Source organism: Carlito syrichta, unplaced genomic scaffold (assembly GCF_000164805.1).
Source record: "Carlito syrichta isolate Samal-C Ts95f unplaced genomic scaffold, Tarsius_syrichta-2.0.1 Scaffold306949, whole genome shotgun sequence".
Classification (NCBI taxonomy): Eukaryota; Metazoa; Chordata; class Mammalia; order Primates; family Tarsiidae; genus Carlito; species Carlito syrichta.
Window position 1 is genome coordinate 349742 of NW_007251045.1, and position 24118 is coordinate 373859.

The window sequence follows — 24118 nt, forward strand, 5'->3', positions numbered from 1 at the left end:
GACCCCTGACTTCTGCTTATGGCACTGATCCATGCACATTACCTCTCAACTTTTGCTTAACTCTTTTTTTTTTTTTTTTTTTGAGTTGGAGTCTCACTCTGTCGCCCAGACTGGAGTGCAGTGGCTGCTCCCAGCCACCGCAGCCTCGACCTGCTGGGGGGTCCGGCAATCCTTCTGTCTCAGCCTTCCAAGTAGCTGGAACTACAGGCGTGCACTACCACGCCCGGCTAATTTTTGATTTATTGCAGAGATGAGGTCTCACCAAGTTGCCCAGACGGGTCTCGAACCCGCGGGCTCAGGCAATCCACTCACCTCAGCCTCCCAAAGGCGCGGGATTACAGGCTGAGTCACCGAGCCTGGCTTGCTTAACTCTTAGGTATAGCAATGCTTACTTGGTCTCCCTTTTTACTCTTCCAACTTAAAAAAGCAAACAGGTTGGCTAAGCGTGGTGGCTCAGCCTGTAATCCCAGCACTTTGGAAGGCTGAGGTGAGAGGACTGCCCAGGGGTTTGAGACTGGCCTAGGCAACTTGGTGAGACCTCATCTCTACAATAAATCAAAATAAAACCAGGCGTAGTAGTGCGTGCCTGTAGTTCCAGCTACTTGGAAGGCTGAGGTGGAAGAATCGCCTCAGCCCAGCAGGTAGAGGCTGGGGTGGGCTTGAGCGGCCACTGCACTCCAGCCTGGGCGACAGAGTGAGACTCCAACTCAAAAAAAAAAAAAAAAAAGCGAACAGATTTAGTTTAAATGTGTTGTTCCCACCCAAAACCAGGTCTGTGCTACAAGCACTATGAATTACACAGTCTTAAAATAATCCAAGAATGCATGTACATAGCCAACTCTCCCTTCTAGTGGAAAAGCTACCTTTCTCCATCAATACATAAACTGCAATGAAAAACTGGAATATGACTGATATAAGATAAACCCAAGCAGTGGCTTTGAGGAGACTTTCGGGTTAACAACAAGTAAATACCTTTCAGCAAGCCCACAGCGGCTTCTGGAGACAACAGGAAAGAATCAAGGGAACGGGCTATCTCCAGGAGTCCATTAAAGTGCTGAGCCATGTGATCTCGGCAGACAGAGCAAATGTTATGAATGGCTTTGGCCGCAGCAGAAGCCAGAGGCTTTTCACACAGGCCTTTCATCAAATAGCCCAGCACAGGGTCTAAGAAGAAAAGACAAGTAAGATGACATATCTGAAACTACAGGAAAACTTCTAGTTTATTAGAGCACAGGCTTACATATTTTATTTTCCTTAACACAAAAGAACCCTTTTAAAAAATGAAATGTGTTCAGAACCACAACATATAAAACATAAAAATGGAGATGAGTTCACTGACATAGTGTCAGGAGGCTCTGAGTCCTGTTTCATTTTCCATTTCTTCCCTCGGGGCAGTCAGTTATTTCTTGTAACACAGGGATTCATAGAGCACAGTTTGTAAACTACCGACTTAAGAGCATATAGAGACATACAGGTATTAAGAACACAGCAATGTAAGAAAGAATGCAAAGCTCAGAGAGTTATAATTATACCGAGAGATGAATCACTTGGTAAAACATCCTACATGAATCAGGACAATAGGTCTAAAGCTGAAACTTTTATACTTGCTTCTTTCTAGATAAAAAATGTCTTAAAATATGCAGATGGGTGGGGCGCAGTGGCTCACACCTATAATCCCAGCACTTTGAGAGGCTGAGGTGAAAGGATTGCCTGAGCCCAGAAGTTCGATACCAGCCTGGGCAACATGGCGAGACCTCATGCCTACAGTAAATCAAACAATTAATGGGTATTGTGGGGGTGTCTGTAATCACAGTTACTTGAAAGGCTGAGGTGGAAGGATCACCTGAGCCCAGCAGGTTGAGGTTGTGGCAGCCATGATCATGCCACTGCATTCCAGCCTGGGTGACTGAGTAAGACTCTGACTCAAAAAAAAGATGAATTTTCAACACTTCTATTTTTGGTACCAAATATAAATGTACCAAAAAAGTTGATTATAAAGATGACTTTCTATATAGCAAATTCTACTCATCTTTTTACCTTTGCTTATAAAAATCAGGGCTGGACATGGTGGCTAATGCCTGTAATCCCAGCACTTGGGGAGGCCAAGGCAAGAGGATTGCCTGAGCCCAGGGGTTTGAGACCAGCCTGTATAACTTGGCAAGACCTCGTCTCTACAATAAATAAAAAAATTAGCCAGGCATGTTGGCATGCCTACAGTTTCGGCTACTTTGAAGGCTGAGATGGAAGAATCATCTGAGCCCAGCACGTTGAGGCTGCAGAAGCCTTGAGTGTGCCACTGCACTCCAGCCTGGGCGATAGAGTTAGACTCTGACTCAAAAAAAAGAAAGAAAGAAAGAAAGAAAAAATCGGAATGTTTTTCTATGGGAAAAAACCCTAAGAAAAACCATATATAGCTAAAGAACATCTTGAGTACTTTAGAGTGACCTTGCAGCAAACCATGAAAAAGTAGAAGGAATTAAAAAAAGGCTTAAAGCCCATTTAAAATCATTATCTCCATTCCTATCTAATGGTCAATACACTGTACCAATTCAGCACAACCTGCCATACCCCCACCAAAACAAAACAAAAAAACTTCAACCCTGTTTGACCTAGGAATCAAGAGACTTAGAATCTAGACCCTAACCCAAGCAACTATAATGCTGTAGACCTTTGTGATTCTCAAATTAAATATTTGTAGTTTTGACTATTCTAGATGAACATACAGCAATTTGTCTACTGCAGAGACACAAATCTGAATGAGATACTACAAGGTGATACTAAATGATAACCCTTAATAAGAATTGGCAGCTTGAGGGGCACACCTCATCAACAAGGGTACCTACACAATGAATATTTGTGTACCTAACCCTGAATTGTACCCCACAATTTTAAAATACAAAAATTTAAAAGTTAAGAAAAAAAGAATTGGCAGTTCAACCTCACTTTGCTGCTTACTGGACATGAGCTGAAGATATTAAATCAAAACAAACAAATGAACAAACATACTTTGTTTCTTTGTATAAAAATGGTTCAGAAAAGAAAGCTAAATGTTGAGGCAGATAAAGGAAGTGAAGAAATCGAAGGAGAACATAGACATTGGGAAAATACTTTGAAATGATATGTTCAACTTTTTGGCTCAGCTATGATACAAGCATGTCTATCATATGCTCCATAAACAAAAAACAAGAGAAAGAAACACATTCACACTTTTCAGCAAGTGTTTCAGTCACTAAAAACAGATGTATAAAATAAAATCAAGCAAAAAGATGATTATAAAGGCATATACAGGAAACTTCAAACTTAATGGTAGAATATTATTCCCAAATTTGGACATTCTTAAAGTTCTCAGAATATATTCCTCTTAAATGTCAGAAGCATGATATATATTAACCTGGATAAATTATTTAGTCTCTTTGGGTCTCAGTTCCCTTATCTACAAAATAAGGGAGTTAGAATAAATGATTACTAATTTTACCTTCCATTCTAAAGTTGTTATTTATATGATCGCTAGTTATTTTTCAAGTCAAGAGGGACAGCCAGAGGCTATGTAACTCAATACCTTTCACTTTAATTCACAGTTATTTAGTTTCAAATGGCAATTCTTAGTTTTTAAATGGAGCATGTACTTACAACTGAAAAACCCTGTTCTTTGTTTTAGCCTAATGGTAGCTTCTAGATTAAAACTATAGGAAAGTCTGATTAGTTCAAGCAAATGCCAAAGATTAACAAAGATAGAAATGTTCATAAGCAGAGTACCATAGGCCAACTGTTTCCCTATCTGGAGAGTTAAACTTTCAAAGGTCCTTCCCACAAATCAATTTGTAAAGGCTGTATCAACTAAGCAATAACTTGCAATATATTATTTACTCTCAGTATCTATAAACATTCTGTGATAAAAGAGAAAGCAGGAAAACATGCAAAATAAGAGAGAAGAAGAAAATCAGACGCTAGCAGCAATAGAGAAGAGTTCATCCATACCAAGGAACTGAGGGTTTCGGTCAACCACCTCGCTCATCTCTCCAACCAACTCGATGCTGGTGTATCGCACAGCTGTATGCACAGTCTCTGGGAGACGGACAACTCCTTCTAGGACCTCCACAAGCGTCGGGTTGTTCTCCCTGAGTAACACAAGGCAAGTACTCAGTTACTGATTCCAGAGGTAACGTTCTAGCCAAATACAGGCTGAGGGGACACATAGTATTGCTAAAAGGCTTCTTTCTAAATAAATAACCATTCAGACAAAAGCACTTAGCACTGGGTGTAAAAGTTTTTCAAATCCTCAAAAAAGGTGAAAAGACAGAAATGAAATGTATCATTGTTTCAGGAGACTCATACAGCTCCTTCATCTTCTGAATGCCAGTAAAGTGTCTAAAGACACATCATGCTATCAGATAGAGGCTCTTTGAGGTGGAGAGGCAGACATTTACTATGGATGAATATTTTCTTTTATAAAGAATCCATTTTATTTATTTAATCCTACATCTGCAGCACCTAGAACAGTGCCTGGCACATAGTGGGCACTCAATAAACATTGCTGAATGGCTACATAAATGAATGATGAATTCTCACAGAACACTTTCTATTAACTGTTATTCTCTAAATGATTTCTTATAGCTGCATATCAGAAACTTTAAGAACAGGTGAGTATGGGTAGCCAGCTCACTAACTGAAAGAACAAGAAAACAAGCTGCAGGAATAGGTTAAGGTGCTCCAATTTGACATGAGAAAAAATTAAAGTTAAGCAAACACTTTTCACAGCTCCATGAGTTTATCTTTTCCTGTTCCTGCTCTTCCTCCCACCTTGCAAGTACGCTGACTGAAGGTCTTTTGAGCAGAATAGAGGATGCCCTCAAAATCGTAGAACTTAATCCAGAAATGAAAGATATTTAAAAATGTAAATATCCTGGATTAGAGCAAGAGCACCCCCTGCTGATAAACTAGGTCTAGTAAGTCCCTTCTATGCACTAAAAAAATTATAATCACACAGTTGGCTTGAAATGCAGACAAACAAAAAAACCCCATATAAAATCTCTCATTTATGCCTCATGTTTCTTAGGGATACTAAGTCAATTAATAAAGACTATCTACCCATCATTTTTCAAAACAAGACATGTCAGAATATTAATGATTTTATTAATCTTCAGACTGTCACAGAATGTTCAAAAAGACACCAAAATGGGTTCAAGAGCAAATAATATGGTATGTAATTAAGGTCCTGACCTTCGTAACATAGAAATAGACCCACTCTATCTTCTTGAATATTTACTGGATTAGAAACAATATAAGATTTCATGGACTATGCCCCAAAAGGCAGCTAAGAAAGAAGCACTGTAACTTTTTATAAATATCTGTCTTAATTATCTCTCCAATCAAGGTCCTGAACAGAGAGTTGATAGTAGGTACCAGATCACAATTGAGGGCAACATGATTGACATTAATATCAATTTATAAACTCATGACACAAAGTAATTTCTGTCTTTAGGAATTCATGTCATGAATAGAATTACTATGCTATGCAATTAAAAGTCAAATTTCAATAATTCAAGATTTTTAAATGGCAATAATAAAAACAGTAATTGCCTTTCAGATTTTGTTACTCTTTAAGGTGAAACAGTGCCTCTATGCCTTGCCTCTCTGAAATTCACAAATGATTTCTTAGGACCCAAAAAAAGGGAAAGCAATGTAATTAAATATTTGTAAGAATAACTAAGAATAACTAAGGTCACAAAAGTAGGAGACCCAAATGAGTGCCTATTCAATTGCTCTGAAGTAAGTACCAAGAATTAAACAGTCTAACAAATTCTTGACCATGCCAACTTTCACAAGGGAGCCTCAGTTGGAAAAATAAATCAGCATTCTATTCCTAGCATCAAGAATAAAATAATTTCAACTCTAAGAAATAAGGTTAAAACAGGATATCAGCAATTCAGGCTACCCTGGACTAGACTCTAGAAGTCAGAAGACTAGACAGCACTACAGAAGTAAGAAGTTCTAAGAGTTTCCAAGCATATACCATATAAGAAAAATGATGTAATTTTCCTTCCTCTTGATACTTAGAGTTCCCAGCAAAAGACTTATTAGACACTCACGGATCAACACTCTTTGCTATAGCAGCCATGATAAAGAGAACCGCTTCTGTCACCTCCCAGGGTGGGTTGCCTTCTTTCAGAGTAGAATATAACTAGAGAAGAAGAGGTGGATTATGGATCCATTAAAAGAAAACAGAAATGCCAAAACAAACAAAAAAAAATCCTGTTAGTTAAAATAAAATCCAGCTCCCTCACTCTAAATCTAATTCTCTCTCAGAGTCAAGCAAGAATATTATTTTCATCCTCATTAACTAGAAGTAACTAACTATTTTAATATTTAAATTAAACCCACTTAGATCCCCAAGAGTTTATCAAGATTATCATTGCCCCCAGAAAACGATTATTTTGGGAAAATCAAAACACAGCACAGGAGAGTCTTTCCCTGGCGTTTATGTAATTGATACATAAACACACTTAAAATGATACGATGTAAATCCTCTATATATTTACTGGTCTTACATTTCTTTTCTTTTCTTTTCTTTTCTTTTTTTTGAGTCAGAGTCTCACTCTGTTGTCCAGGCTAGAGTGCAGTGGCTTACTCACAGTCACCCCAGCATTGACCTCCTGAGCTCAGGTGATCCTTCTGCCTCAGCATTTCAAGTAGGCGGAACTACAGGCGCATGCTACCATACACGGCTAATTTTTGTTATATATACTATAGAGACGAGGTCTCACCAAGTTGCCCAGGCTTGTCTCAAACCCCTGGGCTCAGGCAATCCTCTTGCCTCGCCCTCCCAAAGTGCTGGTATCACAGGCTTGAGCCATTGCACCTGGCCTAGCCTTACATTTCTATTGTTTTAACTACTTGTCAGTAACAACACTTATAGTACTGATTAAATTCCTATAAAGCAGCAGTTTAGAAACATCTGTCACAATACCATAACCAAGAAGAATTTTTTTTAAAAAGAAAAAAGTAGATCTAGCAGAATACTCAGAGATATTTTGGTACAGAACGTCCCATACTATATCCACCTGTAGAACGTGACTAAATAAGATTTCTATAGTTAAGTAACAAACACTACTAGAGAAGGCAAAATTAAACAGCGCTATAGAGCCTTTAATATACTGTTTAAATTTTAATTTACGATACATAATGTGTGGGTGTGTGTAAAGCTCTCTCTCTCTCTCCCCCTCCCCCCCTATATATATATAATTTTTAAAACATATATATATATATATAATTTTTTAAGCCAAAAAACATCTCATGAGGCTGGTGTTCTTGGACAACATTGACAATCTATATAAATTTGTCAAATTAAGGCTGGAGAAGATTAAGGGACTTGCTCAAAGCCACAGAGCCAGAAAGAGAAGAGCAAAAAAGAGAAGAGCACAGGTAATCTGCCTACAACACAGGGATGAGATCACTGGATGTACTTTCTGAAACCCCCCAACCCTTTGTGGGTGGGTCAATGAACATGCTTTGCTTAATATAATGAAAAATGGTAATAATTTTATTAACACTGTCTAGATCAGATTACACCCAAATATATACAAAATGACTAAGCTACAAAAAAAAAAATTTAGGTTAATTCAGTATTGCTGTGACAAAGCTTCCAAACTAGTATCTCAGAGCTCATCAGAGTACAATCCAACAATATGAAAACTGCCTGAAATTATGCTGCTAAGTTATATGGAATGATGACTACAGCCTCATGAGGTAGAAATAGTCCTCACTGATGGTCAAGAAAACCATAAGACTATGAATCTCTACTCTAGTGCAGTCACCTCTGGGGTGAAACTACACAGGAATCTAGCTCTAAGTGTGGACAAAGGAAATGACAAATAACTACAAGAGTTGCCAGGAGTTGGCATATAATTACTCAGCAGAAAGACTTGCCTATTTTTCCTGGCTAGGTTCAAATTTCCTCTAAGTATCCTGAAGGCCATAAGGCTCATCTATGATCTTCCATTCCAGCTGCACAGAGGAACAGCCCTCATTAGCAAGAGGGATAGAGTGATCCATAACTGAACCACCCATAATAAAGAAAGCTCCTATATGCCAGGCAGTGTGCTAGGCACCTGTTTATCTGTCATCCCGTTTAGCCACTGAGATTGAAAACAATGGAATATTTGCAGAAGACACAGAAGTGAATACAATTTAAGTGATCAGATAAACTGTCAAGAAACTCCAAATAGGCTTACCTGAGCAAAACACTCCATAGACCCTATCAAGAAAATCAAGTCCTTCACCAGGTCTGATACCCGCATCCGAAACTCCCCAAAGTCATCAGTCTCCTCAGGAACCCCCTCCTAAAATTTCAAACCAGATAACATTTGTTTTAAACTCACTGAGACTTTCAATGACCTCTATAGTAAAATCAAGAACAGAGAAGAAAAATAGTCAGCATCAAGTTTCAGTGAATAAAGGCACAGAAGTTGAAGAGTTTTCTAATAGACTATTTTACATTTTTAGTATGTTTTCTTCTAAGCAAACAGATTATTTCTATATTTTATCTTAAATTAAATCAGTAAAAATAACATAAATAAAAATGTGGGCCAGGCTCATTGTCTCAGCATGTAATCCCAGCACTTGGGAGGCTGAGGCAAATGGATTGCCTGAGCCCGCGGGTTCGAGACCTGCCTGGGCGACTTGGCGAGACCTCATCACTACAATAAATAAAAAATTAGCTGGGCGTGACAGCGCACACCTGTAGTTCTGGCTACTTGGAAGGCTGAGGCGGAAGGATCGCCGGAGCCTAGCAGGTCAAGGCTGGAGTGGCTGTGAGTGTGCCATTGTACTCCAGCCTGGGCGACAGAGACAGACTCCAACTCAGAAAAAAAAAAAGAAAGAAAAATGTGTATGTTTCTGGGGTCAAAATCATATGTAATTTTCAACATCCTCACACAAATATTTCACTTTTGTATTAGTTTTTATCTAACCATATATTTCATACTATCAAAAGCAGAGTATAAAATTTCACATTATAATTTCTTCACCTAGCATATTATCACTATATTTCAACAGTCATTATTTTTAATAGTCCACAAAGTTACTGTATCATAATTTGTGTAATTCTTCTTATACTGCTGTACATGGGTTTATCATTTTTTACTTTTACAGATAATGCTTTGTACCTAAAATAGCTACCTTTGCTTCTGCAGAGTTATTTAAGATAAATTCCTAGGGGAGGAATCACCGGCTTAGCTGGAGTGATGGTTTTTCCCACATAGGCCTAATACATTCTACTGGAACTGGCATCTTCAGTATAAGCCTCAGAGTGACAAAACCTGCAGATTCCATTAGGTTGATCCTCTGCATTTTCATTTCTTTTCAAATTAGCATTAAACAAAAGGAGGAAATTATTTGAGGTAGAGAAGGAAACTTACATGGTCTGGTTCCAGCTGGCAGTGCCGAGCCAAGGCATGAAGCAATCTCTGAATGTAAGCTTTGAAGATGCCATGGATAACCTCATCATTAGTTTTGTACAAATGCTCCCCTAGTCGGTACCAAAAGTTAAAGGAAATTTCTACTACCTGTTTGATTAAAAGAGAAAAGATGACTTATTTGAATGGGGAAAAAAAACAGTTTTATTATTACCAGGGCCATATAGGAAAGAAAATATACTTTTAGACAGGATGCCGTGGCCTATCCCTATAATTCCAGTCCTTTTGGGAGGCCAAGACAGGAGGATTGCTTGAGTTCAGGAGTTTGAGATCAGACTGGGCAACATAGCAAGACCCTTTCTCTCTCTCTCTCTTTTTGAGATCAGACTGGGCAATATAGCAAGACCCTTTCTTTCTCTCTCTCTCTATTTTTTGGTTTATTGTAGAGACGTGGTCTCACCATGTTGCTCAGGCTGGTCTCGAACCCTAGTCTCAGGCAATCCTCTCACGTCTACCTCCCAAAAGTATTGGGATTACAGGGATAGGCCACTGCATCTGGTCTAAAAGTATATCTTCTTTCCTATATATACTTTTAAATAATATGAGTGGAACCAGTTAAGAAGCCACCTCTTCTCTAGCAGATTTATTATTCTTCTCCCCAAATTATTTTCTCATGTTAAGTCCAAAGCTCCACTGGTTTTACATTCCCTGTTTGGACCTGAGATAACTTCTCCTAAAGAATTCTGGATTCTGAATGTAGAGAAACATACAAAAATGGAATTCCCTTTTCAAGTATTTTTCTAAAACTTCTGAAATCATTTCATTGAATGTTTGAGGTTAGAACATTTTTTACCCAGCAAACCATCTGTAACACCCTGAACATAACTGACGCCTCAAGTCACTTTTATTCACCCACCTTCTTGAGTGAGAGAGAACAGGGGGAAAGCCTGGGATTTTACTCACATCCTGTCTTCCACATGGCATTGTTTAAAGGAATGAAAATAATTGTGTGGTACTATACTTCTCCCAACAACGTTTTGGGCTTCACCTAAATCTCGACATTCTCATGAGAGTATGTAAAACAAATAAATATGATCTTCTATGTGATAACAGTGGGACTGTTGTGCCTCTGAGAGGCACAGCAAGGTGCTCCCCACTATCCTTCCCCACCAAGGATCTGAGATAGAGCTATTAAAATATAAAACATTGCCCAACATGGGAGTACTTCTTTCTTACTTCATATACTATATAGAAGTAAAACTTCTTAAATAAATAAGATTTTTTAAAATCTAACAAACTTAAAAGAGGTAGAGGACCTTAAAGATTCTCCCAAAATTTTAATCCTTTCAATTCCTTTCTTATTCCCATCCCTCATTTGGAAAAAAAATTGGGGTGTTAAGACTTGCAGAGGTAAAGTTACAGTTTGGTGTTTCTTAGCTGTAAAGCTCTAGAGAATAAGTGAAGCTAGATGACAGAAGGGATTACAGAAGGGACTCAGTGGAAAGATAATGAGCTTTCTTTCCCATGGTTCCTTGAGGTGCAGACACCAGTCAGCCCAGCTAACCATGTAAAAATAGAAAAGAATCCAAAGCAGAAACCCAAATAAAATATTTTTTAAGTTGGGGTCTTACTCTATGGCCCAGGCTGGAGTACAGAGGCACAATCACAGCTTGCTGCAGCCTCGACTTCCTGGCTTGGGTGATTGTCCCACCTCAGTCTCCTGAGTACCTGGGACTACAGGCACGTGCCACCACACCCAGCTAATATTGTTACTTTTTGTAGAGACAAGGTCTCACAATTTTTCCAAGGCTGGTCTCAAACTCCTAGGTTCAAGAAATTCTCCCACCTTAGCCTCCCAAAGTACTAGGATCATAGGCGTGGGCCACTGCGCCCAGCCCAAATATAATTTTTTTTAAATTTTCAATATAAGGCCAGGCTCAGTGGCTCAGCCTATAATCCCAGCACTTTGGGAGGCTGAGGCAAGTGGACTGCCTGAGCCCGCGGGTTCAAGAACAGCCTGGGCAACTTGGCGAGATCTTGTTTCTGCAAAAAATAAAAAACTAAGTCAGGCTCGGTGGCTCAGCCTGTAATCCCGCACCTTTGGGAGGTTGAGGTGAGTGGATTGCCTGAGCCCGCGGGCTTGTGACCCGCCTGGGCAACCTGGCAAGACCTCATCTCTACAATAAATCAAAATGAGCCGGGTGTGGTAGCGTGCGCCTGTAGTTCCAGCTACTAGGAAGGCTGAGCAGAAGGATCGCCGGAGCCCAGCAGGTCAAGGCTGCAGTGGCCGGGAGTGGCCACTGCACTCCAGTCTGGGCGACAGAGTGAGACTCCAACTCAAAAATAAATAAATAAATAAATAAATAATAAGATAAAAAATAAAAAACTAGCCAGGCATGGTAGTGTGCACCTGTAGTTCTAGTTACTTGGAAGGCTGAGGTGGAAGGATCCCTGGAGCCCAAAAGGTCAACGTTGGGGTGGCTGTGAGTGTACCACTGGTACTCCAGCCTGGGCAACAGAGTGAGAAGCCAACACGCACAAAAAATTTCCAATACAGAGGAAACCACCACATCACATTAATTTAAAACAAGACTAAAATCTCTCAAGAATAAAAGTCTGGGCAGGAGGCAATGGAATACAGAAAACACGTAACACACAACCTGGAGAACAATAGCTGCAGTGAGGTATAAACACTACCTCGTATTGAGGATGTCCTGCACAGATTAGGAGAAGTTCCAGAGTGCGCAGGTCCCCAAGACCTTGGCCTGGAGTACAAACAATTTTCTCAAGGAAAGTTTCACATAGCTCAGTGAAAATACGGCAGTAATTTAGAACTCTGTAGAAGAAGAAGAAATGAGAGCACCGAGTTAGAAACCTGGATTTTATATGTACATACTCACAGACACGGCTAATCAAATAAATAAAGGCTTCTCAGTCAAAGGGACACCTAGTGATCACTTGCTGTGCTGTATCAGTCTCCATGACAGACACCTTTACTTAGATCACATACTTCTCTACACATAAGAAAGTGACTTGTCAGGTCAAATTCTCAATTATTAAAACACTTGAGTAAAAACTCCCATTAAATCACACTTTGAAATGTAAAGTTTGTCCCTAATTCTTAGAGCCTTATCATCTGTCAGTACAAATAAATTATAAATGTTCATGATTGGTAATTCCACAACCTCTTCTTCCAATTTGCTGCTCTAGGTCCAAATGAGAATGTACAGTGTTTACATTTACTGAGTCATCGAGAATCACAAATGACAGATAAATAATAAAAAGTGACTTAAAAGAACACTAGACTGTAGGTAAACCCAGGGCTCCAGACTTAAATAATGACTCACTTATCTAAATCTTCACGTGCCACAGCCATATGATAAGCAGTCTCCAATGTCAGGACTCCCTGAAAAAGCTGCATGGCTAATGGCAAGTTTGTCTCCACATTCTCAATGGCATAGAGAGCTGAGCACACACAGTCTGAAGCAGCTTCATGTAGGTTGGATGAGGTCTTATCCTGTTGCTGGGGAGGGAGCAGGAACAGGGAAGCAAGACGTATGATCACAAAAGGTGACTAGTGAATCAATTATCAGGATCCTGACTTTCCTGAGTCTTAGCTTCTAATGCGAGAATGACAGTAGAAGTGCATTAACAACGAAATGTCAAATGCCTTCTTGAAAATTTCCTTTCTTTTCTTTTCTTCCCAGTGGCATCAATCTAGCATCATGCTACCATCTTCTAAACAACAGTGCATTAATGTACATCCAGTATACAAGAGCTTCCCCATTAATATATTGTCACTGAAATAAACTCTCCAAGAGAAAGTCACAAAGCCATTCATTTCCCCAAAGACCAGTTCAATATTCATGCTTGAGATAATGCTGTTTCTTGTCTAAAACGTAGGCTTATTTTAAGCACTCATAGACTCCTTTCCACCAAGACTGTATTATTAGGCACTACTACTTTCAAAGTTTAAAGATGAAGCACACAAATATATAAAAAGACATTACTATTTATTCTACTAATCTCAAAAACCCTAAATCCATTCTGCACGTACACAGATGTTTAACTAAACTATACCAACTACAAAGATAATATTTTGATCTATAATTATCTCTGGATGTACTAAAATTTAAACTCCTTCTGTTCTATATTTTCTAAACTTTTGACATACATGCAATTATGCCATGGTAATGTCTAAGACTGAATAACCATTATTAGAAATGCATAATTTAATACTTTTAAAACAAGAAAAAAGACCAGTTGGAGACCAAACTTCACCTGCACATAGATGACTTATGTACCTAATCCTGACTTGTACCCCACATCTCTACAATAAAATGAAGTAAACAAGAAAAAAAGATATCAACGCTTTTTGTTATTTGGATTTTAACAGGCAAATCATTTACCTGCATATAAGATTGCTTCCTCTTAAAAAAAAAAACAAAAAACTACATTCTATTCGGATTGTTAAAGCTGATCCCTTTAATTGAGTATCTGGCAGCAAGGAAAGGACACTGCTGTTTTTTACTACACACCTTCCAGATACTACGAAAATCTTTAAATGCTGTTATATCCTAGAAGGTTAGTTATGAAAAGTGACAACGGCAGAAATACATAGATAAATAGAGTCATTACTTACCAAAACCTCAAAAAGGAGTGCTAATAACTTATTGTTAGCCATGAAGTTACTGTCCAAAACTCCCAAGTTAAACCAGCTTCCCAAACAGCGAAAGACCTTCATAAGCATTTTCTCATCTGTTCCTGCTTTTTCTACACAGGTCATCTGAATGGGGGTTAAAGTTAACATGAACAGTCAGCCTATACTTTGAAACCATGATTACAATCACCTCTTAAGTACAAAAATGAGAAAGATGACACTAACAGCAGCTAACGGTTAAGAGGGTGTTGTCAGTGCTAGTTCTTTTTCTTTTTTTTTTAAGTTTGAGTCCTGGTTGTGCTGTTTACCAGAGTCTTACTATGTTGCTCTGGTTGGACGCAAGCAACCCTCTTGCTTTAGCCTCCCAAGTAGCTAGGAGTACAGGTGAGTATTTCACGCCTTGCTAAACTTTTTATATACAAGCAATTATGTCATGGTAATGAATAAGGTTGAATGACCATTAGTAGGAATTATATCCATTTAATTCCCAGTAAAACTCTATAGGTAGGTACTATTATTTCCACTTTCTCAATGTGGAAACTGAGATACAGAGAGGTTACAAACTTACCCAAAGATAGATACATTTCAGAAATAACTTACTAGTTACTTAGTTCTCACCCCTGCATTAATGTTGTATTAAAAGTAATACTTACTCATCTCTACACCTGATTATCATAGAACAGACGTAAGCTAGAGTAAGCTTGGCATATTACTGTATATCTCCGCATGAAAAGCTGATGTTTCAGCTTAAGCACTTGCATACTATAGTAAAATTGTCATTCCATTTTTAGTAGAAAGTGACACTACTATAAATATCATAAAAGATAAAACAGAAGTTAGACTAAAATTCATCAATGTTTCTCTTAGCAGACTCTTTTTGTGACACATACTTTTCCCAAAGTAAAGTGTAATGCAACTTTTTCTAGATAAAAAATGTTTCAATATAGCTTTTGCAGGCAATGAGTTAGGAACCTAACTGCCATGATGCTCATGACACATGGGGTCCAGTGGGGTTAGAATCCCATCACATGTTATCAAATCAGATCTAAAGGCTGACACATATTTCTAGGTAGCCGTGCTCCTATGTTTGTAGTAACAGGCAATAATGATTATATGCTTTTTAATTAGTTTAAATTACACTGAACTGAAATGAAGAAAGAAAAAAAGAAATGATTCAAGTAAATGTATGGTAATCACAGTCAAAAGAATAAGATTCTCATATTTGTGGTTACAATGTAGATATAAACTATACAGGAAAATCCTCCAAATTCAAAGCTTCATTTACCACACAATCTGCGTTAAAGATGACTGTCTTTAATGCTGTGTTCCAAAGAGTTCGGGTTGCTAAGATGACAAGAAGTATGAGGTCACTCTGACTACATACCACCAGTTCATTCTTACAGAACATTACATAAGTTACTAGGGTTTGGAAAGCTAAAACTTTATTTTTTAAAAACTAATCTTTCCTTCTAAGAAGACAGAAGGAACAAGATAGAAAGAAGTACAGCCAGGCTCACGTCTGTAATCCCAGCACCTTGGGAGGCCATGGAGGGAGGACTGCTTGAGCCCAGGAGTTTGAGACTAAACTAGGAGGTACAGCAAGACCTCATCTCTATCAAAAAATAAAAAAAATTAGTCAGACATGATGGGGTGCACCTGCAGTTCCAGCTACCCAAGAGATTGAGGTGGAAGGATCACCTGAGCCCCGGAGCCCAAGACTGCAGTGAGTCATGGTCATGCATTGCACTCCAACCTGGATGACAGAATGAGACCCTGACTGAAAAAAATAAATAAATAAATAAAAACAGCAACAACAAAAAGAAAGGAAGGAAGTACAAGTATATGAATATACCTAGCTCCTTCTAATTTTCTCTCTTTCTAACCATTACATTTCAGGGGGAGGGAAGAAAAAACATCTAACTAATAAATAAGACCAGTGGTAACATTTACCGACTATATACTGGACACTGTTTTAAGAACTTTACATGTGTTAACTCACTTAATCCAATTCCTCCAATATGAAATAGCTACTACTATCCCCATCATACCCCAGATGATAAAACTGACTCAGATGGGTCAAGTAACTTGCCCACCATGGCACAGTTAACAAACAGCACAGCCAGGGACTCAAACTTAAGAAACCTGGCTTCCAAGTCGATGATCTTAATTGCTACACCATTGCCACCTCCCAAATTTCTGTCTGCTTATATATACAAAACAAATATTCTATTACTATCAGTGAATTTCTATATTTCAAAAACCTCTAAAGGTAGGCAGACTGCAGCAATGATCTTGCTAATATTACAGATAATTATGAGTATAACTAGCTATACACTAATATACATTAATAGTGACAAATATACTACCAGAATGTCAGAAAGTATTAAGATCATGAAAAAATATAATCATCTGTCACACTTTAACCAATTATTTTACTATTTGTTTGAGCATATCAGCTTGAAGCAAATAGTATATTATTTGTTTATCTTTTAAAAACTAAATTAACACAGACTCATTTCTGCTCATTTCCATTTATTCTGTGTGCATTGCATTGTACATATATACTGTGGGAAAAGGGAGGAGTTACAGTTAACTTGCAGGACTTATCCACATAACCATGGGTATACCCTTGAGCGTATGTCTAGGATATGAGTACTGCTAAAAGGCATGTCATTGTCCAAAATCATACCTGGCACACAGTAAATACAAGTATTCACTTATTTACAGAAGGAAGAATGTCAGAAAAGAAGAGTTGAGAGCCCCTGCTTTAGAGGGCAAAGTACTTATAGAAAATCACCAGAAAACAAAGTGTATGAAAAGAAAAGGGGTCATAAATACGGCTCTCTACTCATTAAATTCTTCTAGTTAGTTATTATTTGGTTAAGACTTTCTGAGAGCTTTGTTCTTCTGAAACTCAGAGCTAGAATATCCAGAGACTCAGGTAGTTGCCTGGGATCTAAAATGCTCAGAGTTCTTAGAAAGGATTATGGCATTAATATATGTAATATATTTAAATATACTTAAGTATATATGTAATATATGTAACATTAATGCACCTGAGAACTTCTGTAATAGGAACTTGTTTTAATATGGTTCAAGGCTAAAAGTAGCCAAATGTAAGGAGTTCTGAACATGAACTGGGGTCACTGAGAGGGCTGTCTTTAAGAGCTGATAATCATTCTTTCTCACTTGAGTCTTTGAAGTTCTCAATGTAAATTAATTACATAATTGCTTGGCCTTTATGTTTCCTGAATGACATTTAAATTTTAATAACATGATGTTTACAAATGGAAGGACTTGCTTGTACATTCTAACTACTGACTCAAACTTAAGAACAGAATTCAGAAAAAACATTATATCGAAAACTATTCACTTTGAAGATAAAAAATTCTGCTAATTAAATCAAATGCAAGCCATAAAGCTTCAGAACTAAAAGCTACCTTCAGTTCCTCTTTGAGAATATACTATTAAAAAATCTGTCTCTTAAAGTAAGACCTCAAAAGCTGTAAGATAAATGCCACAGAGTCCAGAAGAGCTCACCAGTAAAAATCCAGCAGAAATAAATAAGAATTAGATTAACAAAATAGAAAATGGAGAGAGAAAAGTATTAGAGGCCTGGCTCAGTTCAGCCATAAGAGCAGGGAGAGTAATATTAAAAATTTCAAAATACCAGGTTTAGGAACGGGCCCATTAGGACAGACCACAGGAGTATAGTACTAACACAAAACAGGTCAGAATGAAGCCATTTAAGTAGTGTGGAAGAAACAAGATGAAATGTTTTAAGAGGCCTTTGTGCCTAGTATGACAGCCACATGTCTATTTTTTCTTGGCAATTGTGGACTCACATCATAACATGACAAGCTACGGGACAAAATCAGAGATCTCATTAAGCGCCACAGGGAAGATCTTTTCAGGATGCACCACAATTAGTCAGGTTATCACCTGTAGTTGATTGTAATGAAGTGCCAAGTCAAGGGCATGCCTTGGAAGTCCAAGTGGCTGCTGCAGTTGACCACTGTGGCGGTAATGATGACACAAAGGGCTATAATGTGGATGGACTGAGTTCCTTTAAGTCCACGTTAGTGCTTACAAAAAGAAAATGAGGCCAGGTGCGGTGGCTCATGCCTGTAATTCCAGCACTTTGGGAGGCTGAAGCAGGAGGATCGCTTGAGACCAGAAGTTCAAGACCAGACTAAGCAACATAGCAAGATGTCGTCTCTACACAAAAAATAAAAATAAATTAGCCGGGCGTGGTGGCACTCCTGTCGTCTCAGCTACTCAAGAGGCTGAGGCGAAAAGATCTGCCTGAGCCTAGGAGGTTGAGGTTGCAGAAGATCAGTGATCATGCCACTGCACTCCAGCCTGGGCAACAGAGTGAGACTCTGACTCAAAAAAAGAAAAGAAAATGACAAACTTAGATCCATCACCTCTCAGCTCAAAGTCACAGTCTGAGAACCAGAGCACTTTCAGACAGATCTAAAAGCAGCTACCATCTTTTATAGCTAAAGGGTTGGTATTGCTGAAACTCACATACAAAACTTAGTATGTGGCTTGCTAAATTACAAACAACATTTGAATCCACAGTCCCACCAAATTTCTCCTGCGAACATTAGGAAACTGATTGGTAAAAAAATGGGATTCTGAAACCTGAAATGGTGACAACTGGCTGGATCCGAACGAAACCGATCATCTTACACCCCAACCACTCCAAGCTTCCCTTCCCTTCCCTTCCCTTCCCTGTAGCAGCAGCAGCAGCAGCAGCAGCCTGCCTACAGGGTCTGAGGAGACCAGCCCTCCTTAGCTTGAAAGCCTTGTGACAACCCTACCTGAGATGTGCCTTGAAAGGGGATGTCCATTCTCCCCAAGGCCTACAACAACCACCTCCTGCTGCCACTAGGGTCAAACTAAGGTCAAACGTCAGCATGTTCCAGGGGGACAGGTATCCACAGAAAGCAGTAACTTACACAACCAAGAAAACTGTAAAACTCGAATACTTATGTGAAGAAACCTGGGAACACAGGTGGGAGGGGATTCTGAGGGTGGCACACCAAGGGAGAAGATAATAAAACACTTGATTGGGGCAAATTAATTGACACAAGTGGACTTCCTGGAGATTCTGGGTTTAATGTGTGTATGGAGCCTTTGGGAAGTACCCTAAACATCTAACCATAGGCTATCAGGTGATCCGGGGATTGAGCTTCCCATCACAAACTGTGTGCTGTCTGAACTACTAAGCCATAAGGTTGTGGATTCATAGCACTAATCTGTCACCAAATGGAAGTACATAATAGACTAAGTTCAGAAAGGTCTGGTGCAGGTAGCTCAGACTCCTTTGACACCAATTCTTCTCGTCCCTTGACCCCTGGCCTATTGCCTCCTGGGGTTGTTCCTTACAACCAGATAGCTGAAGAAAAACAAAAATAACTCAAGCCTGGTTTACAGCTGAATCTGCAAGGTAAGCAGATAGAACCTGAGGGGTGGACAACTATAGCACTCCAATCTTCTCAGGAGATGCACTGAAGGGCACTGGTGAAGGAAAACCGTCCTAGTGGGCAGAATTTCAAGCCATGTATTTGGCTGTCCATTATGTCTGGAGTGAGATGGCCATAAATATGAATCTATTACTATTTATGAACAATGGTTTGGTTGAATGGTCAGGGACTTGAAAAAAACAAGATGGGAAGATTGGTGACAAGTCTGAGGAAGAGGAATATGGATGGATCTCTGTGAATGGACACAGACTGTGGAAATATTTGTATCCTATGTGGAATACCTACCTAGGACATCCACTACAGAGGACTCTCAGTGATCAGATGGACAAAAGGACAAACTCTACAGATGTCAGCCTCTTTCCCCAGCCATTTAGAGCTTGCTTAATGGGCTCATGAAGAAAATGGCCAGTGGCAGGGATGGATGCATGGGACCAACAACATGGACTTCCAATGACCAGCGCTGAACTGGCTAACATGACTATTGAGTGCCTAATGTCCCCACAGCATAAAGTCCTCAGTATGATGGACCCCCTGGGGGACTAGGCTGATAACAATGGACAACTTCTAGCATGTAGAGAATAGAGACTTGTACTCAGAGGAATAGACTCATACTCTGGATACGATCTGCCTTCTCTCTTTTAATGCCTCTGTCAATACTTTCATCCATGGACTGGCAGAATGTCTTATCTAATAGTCATGGCATTCCTCACAGCATGGTTTCTGATCAAAGGAGACATACCAGGCACAGCAAAGGAAGCACAACAATAGGCAACTTTGAGCTCTATTGGTTTGGAGATCTTAGTACCCAAGGAAGGAATGCCTCTACCATGAAACACAAAAACGATTCCAGCGAACTGCAGGATGAGAATGCCACATGGATAATATAAGCTTCTTATGCCACTGAACCAACCGGAGAAAAAAGGAGTGAATCTATTGGTTGGAGTAACTTATGCCCATTTCCAAGGAGAAACTGGGCTGTTACTACAAAATGGAAGCAAGGAGGTTCAGTCTGTGTAACCCAAAGGATTCTCCACGAAGCTGCTGTATATTTCCATGCCCAATAGTACAGGTTAATGGAAAACAACAAAAATGCAAGATGACTGAGGCTCAGACCCCCTGAGCATGAAGGTTTGAATCATTTCACTGGGATAAAGAACACTGACCAGCAGTGGTCCTGGCCAAGGCAGGGGAAAGATGGGTGAGTTGTGGAAGAAGAGAGCTGTGGCTATCCATTCCAGCCTATGACTCATTATGTATACGAGCACTGTAGTAGCTTTGCACATTTCATAACTGCTTGTTAGGCCACTGTACAGTTTAATGTGTGCAAAGGATACATACAGAAGCAGAGTTAATTACATGGGAAGACTATGGCCAGTTACAGATTGGTCACCTCTTAACTCCAAATTCTTCTTAAGATTGCTCTGACGGTAGCTCTAGACGTCCTTATTTTTTATTTTATTTTTGTGGAGATGAGGTCTCACTATGTTGTTCAAGCTGGTCTCCAACTCCTGACCTCAAGCAATCCTCCCGCGTTGGCCTCCCAAAGTGCTGGGATTACAGGTGTGTGCTACCACGCCTGGCAGAGACTCTTTAAATGTTTTTTTCCTGTTTGTCAACAGGACACTGGAGACACTGCAAAAGGAGAAGGGACTTACTCCCTGGTTCCGATGTGCTTTCTCAGCAACCTTCTGCAGAAGTGCAGTTTCTCAGGCTCCAGGCTTGAAGTCCCAACTCTCACAGTGCACTGGCTTCCCCGCAGTCCCTCCACAGGGTGGACCTCACTTCTGGTTTGGTACAAAGAGTCTCTGGCTCCTGAGTAAGGAACAGCTTCTCTAGCACCAGATTCCTACAACGTTCTGTTTCTCCAGTGTCCTTAGTGTACAGAGGCCAGCAGCACCCCCAGTACTCCCATACTCAGCAGTTCCATGGCAGTATGCCTCTGCTGAGACAACAAAGCTGTGTGCTGACACACCTGCACAGCGATCTTGGCTTCCTAGGAAGCAGATTTCTAGAAAATTCAAGAGGACAGACTTTCAGCAGCACAGTGGCTGCTCCTCCATCCAGTGAGCCATGGTTATGCCCTCTTCAGCAGTATCTGGGACTCAGCCCCGAGATAAGCACTGCCTCCATGCAAGGGTTAAGGACTACTTGCACCTATTTTATTTCTGTCTTCTTTAGAGTTCTCTTGCTTATAATCCCTCATTATTGGAACCTCTTGTTAAAATTAATAATTCTTTATCTTAAACATTCTTGGTCAAATTACTATGTGATTTCTTTCTCCTGACCAAACCCAGACTGATACTAAAAGGAACCAAGGATTCCAGGTCTGAGACAAGGAGGTAACATGATTTCTACGAGCCACCTTTTTGCGCTGGCAAGCAAAGAAGTGCTCCAGGGACCAAAGTTATGACATTTTGAGCCTTAAAAGAGTGATTTTAATGGCAATTTCAAGTCAATGAAAATCTACAAGTTCACAAAACTTCAAAAAGGGAAAGCCAGAAAACAAATGAGGCCATTTCAAAATAAATTCTTATTTTGAAAATATTAAAAAAGTAAGCTTTAACCTACTTTCCTAGTAGGAACCTAGAATGCCAACACATATGTACAAAGAATGAAAGGATTAGTAAAACATTCTTTTACAAACCATAATGAAATTATTGATTAATAAAGAAAAAGAAGAAACAATAAAATGGGTAGGGATTATCCACTGGAATTTAAAACAGGCAAAAGGTTGACAGAGAATTGGACATTTGTAAAATAACAAGCTACCACTGCACAAATTACATATTACCATGAGGAAATGAACTTTAGAAGTTGAAAGATCAGACCATCATCATCCTAATCCAGTGGTCAATCCTAAAATCACCAATAAAAGGTCAACCAGAGTGTGTATTTTCTGATACAATGCAGTATCAAGTACCTATGATGTATTCTAGCCAAATGATTCATTTTAAAAATGATTTTTTAAAACTAATCCATCAAGTCTCATGGTTTTCCTTAATCAGGATTCTAGGAAAGAATTAAGCTCTACAGAAAATAATTTGGGCCAGATGTGGTGGCTCACACCTATAATCCCAACACTTTGGGAGGATGAGGTGAGAGGATTGCCTGAGCCCACGGGTTCGAGACCAGCCTGGGCAACTTGGCGAGACCTCATCTCTACAATAAATCAAAACATTAGCTGGGCATGGTGGCATGTTCTAGCTACTTGGCAAGGCTGAGGCAGAAGGATCACCTGAGTCCAGCAGGTAGAGGCTGCAGTAGCCAAGAGCGTGCCACTGTACTCCAGCCTGGGCGACAGAGTGAGACTCCAAATCAAATAAAAAAATAAAATAAAATAATCTGAGTGCCTCATTTTCTCAGTTGTCCTGAGGATGGTACATAGCTAGTGCCAATTATCAACGCAAGACAGAATTCACTACATACAATGGATACCTTAGGGCATGAAAGCTTAATTCTCTTGAGGAACCCCTACTGAGAAGGGCTGCTTTAGATATAATTTCCAAGGAAATACAGGGAATAAAAAACAAGTTAAACGAAACAAAGAGAAGACAATCAGAAAATCCTCAAGGTAAGATATTCTATAAAACTGGTCCAAATTCTTCAACAATTCATGCTATCCTGAAAAAGGAACAGGAAGGGGGACTGTCATCAAAAACTTGACACAAGGTATGATTTGATACTGGATATACTTGGAAAATCTCTGTAAAGGATATTTTAGGACCAACTGGAGAAATGTGAATATGGTCTGGGTATTTATTAGATGATATAAAAACTGACTGAAATGGAAAGATAAAGAAGACGACCGAAAAAGCAAAATACAGAAGAATAAGTAGAATATAATCTCATTTGGGTTTAAAAAAAATTTTTTTATGGCCAGGCATGGTGGCTAACTAATGTAATCCCAGCACTTTGGGAAGACGAGGCAGGAGGATCACCAGGAGTTTGAGACCAGCCTGGGCAACATAGCAAGAGCCCCATTCTCTATTTATTTAAAAAAAAAATTTTTTTGTATATATGTTCATAGGGAAACATGTCATAGAGGATGTATATTAAAGGGTCAAGAATATGATCCCTAGGTGATCTGAATGTAATTTGCTTGTCTATATTTTTTAAAATTTTCTACAAAACTATTTCTTGGTGAGTGGATTGCCTGAGCCCGCCGGTTCAAGACACACCAGGGCAACTTGGCAAGACCTCATCTCTACAATAAATCAAAAAAAAAAAAAAGAAAAATTAGCCAGGTATGGTAGCATGCACCTGTAGTTCCAGTTACTTGGAAGGCTGAGGGGGAAGGATCACTGGAGCCCAGCAGGTCGAGGCTGCGGTGGCCAGGAGCGGGCACTGCACTCCAGTCTGGGTGACAGAGTGAGACTCCAACTCAAAAAAAACAAAACAACCTATTTCTTAAAATAAATGCTAAGTGAAAAATTACACCTATGTTTAACTTAAAAGAATAATTTTTAATGAGTTTCTTATATCAAACTGAATGTAATTAACAAAAGTTTGCTTTTTCAAACAAAATGACCTATGATGTTACAGAAGTACTAAAA

General features: G+C 39.3%; 1 protein-coding gene across 3 annotated transcripts in view; it reads right to left on the bottom strand.

Annotated features, from left to right (window-relative positions):
• TNPO3 (transportin 3) overlaps positions 1–24118 on the bottom strand; it is a 93214-nt gene that overhangs the window by 31595 nt on the left and 37501 nt on the right. For 2 of the 3 annotated variants that reach the window (XM_008063597.2, XM_021715275.1), the window contains 8 exons: positions 14056–14199; positions 12761–12936; positions 12111–12249; positions 9417–9563; positions 8232–8339; positions 6090–6181; positions 3979–4118; positions 973–1164 (listed from right to left, as the gene is read on the bottom strand). In XM_008063597.2, the coding sequence (XP_008061788.1) occupies positions 973–1164; positions 3979–4118; positions 6090–6181; positions 8232–8339; positions 9417–9563; positions 12111–12249; positions 12761–12936; positions 14056–14199 (1138 nt within the window). The remainder of the gene's footprint in view (positions 1–972; positions 1165–3978; positions 4119–6089; positions 6182–8231; positions 8340–9416; positions 9564–12110; positions 12250–12760; positions 12937–14055; positions 14200–24118) is intronic. The other variant, XM_021715274.1, reaches the window with a different exon arrangement.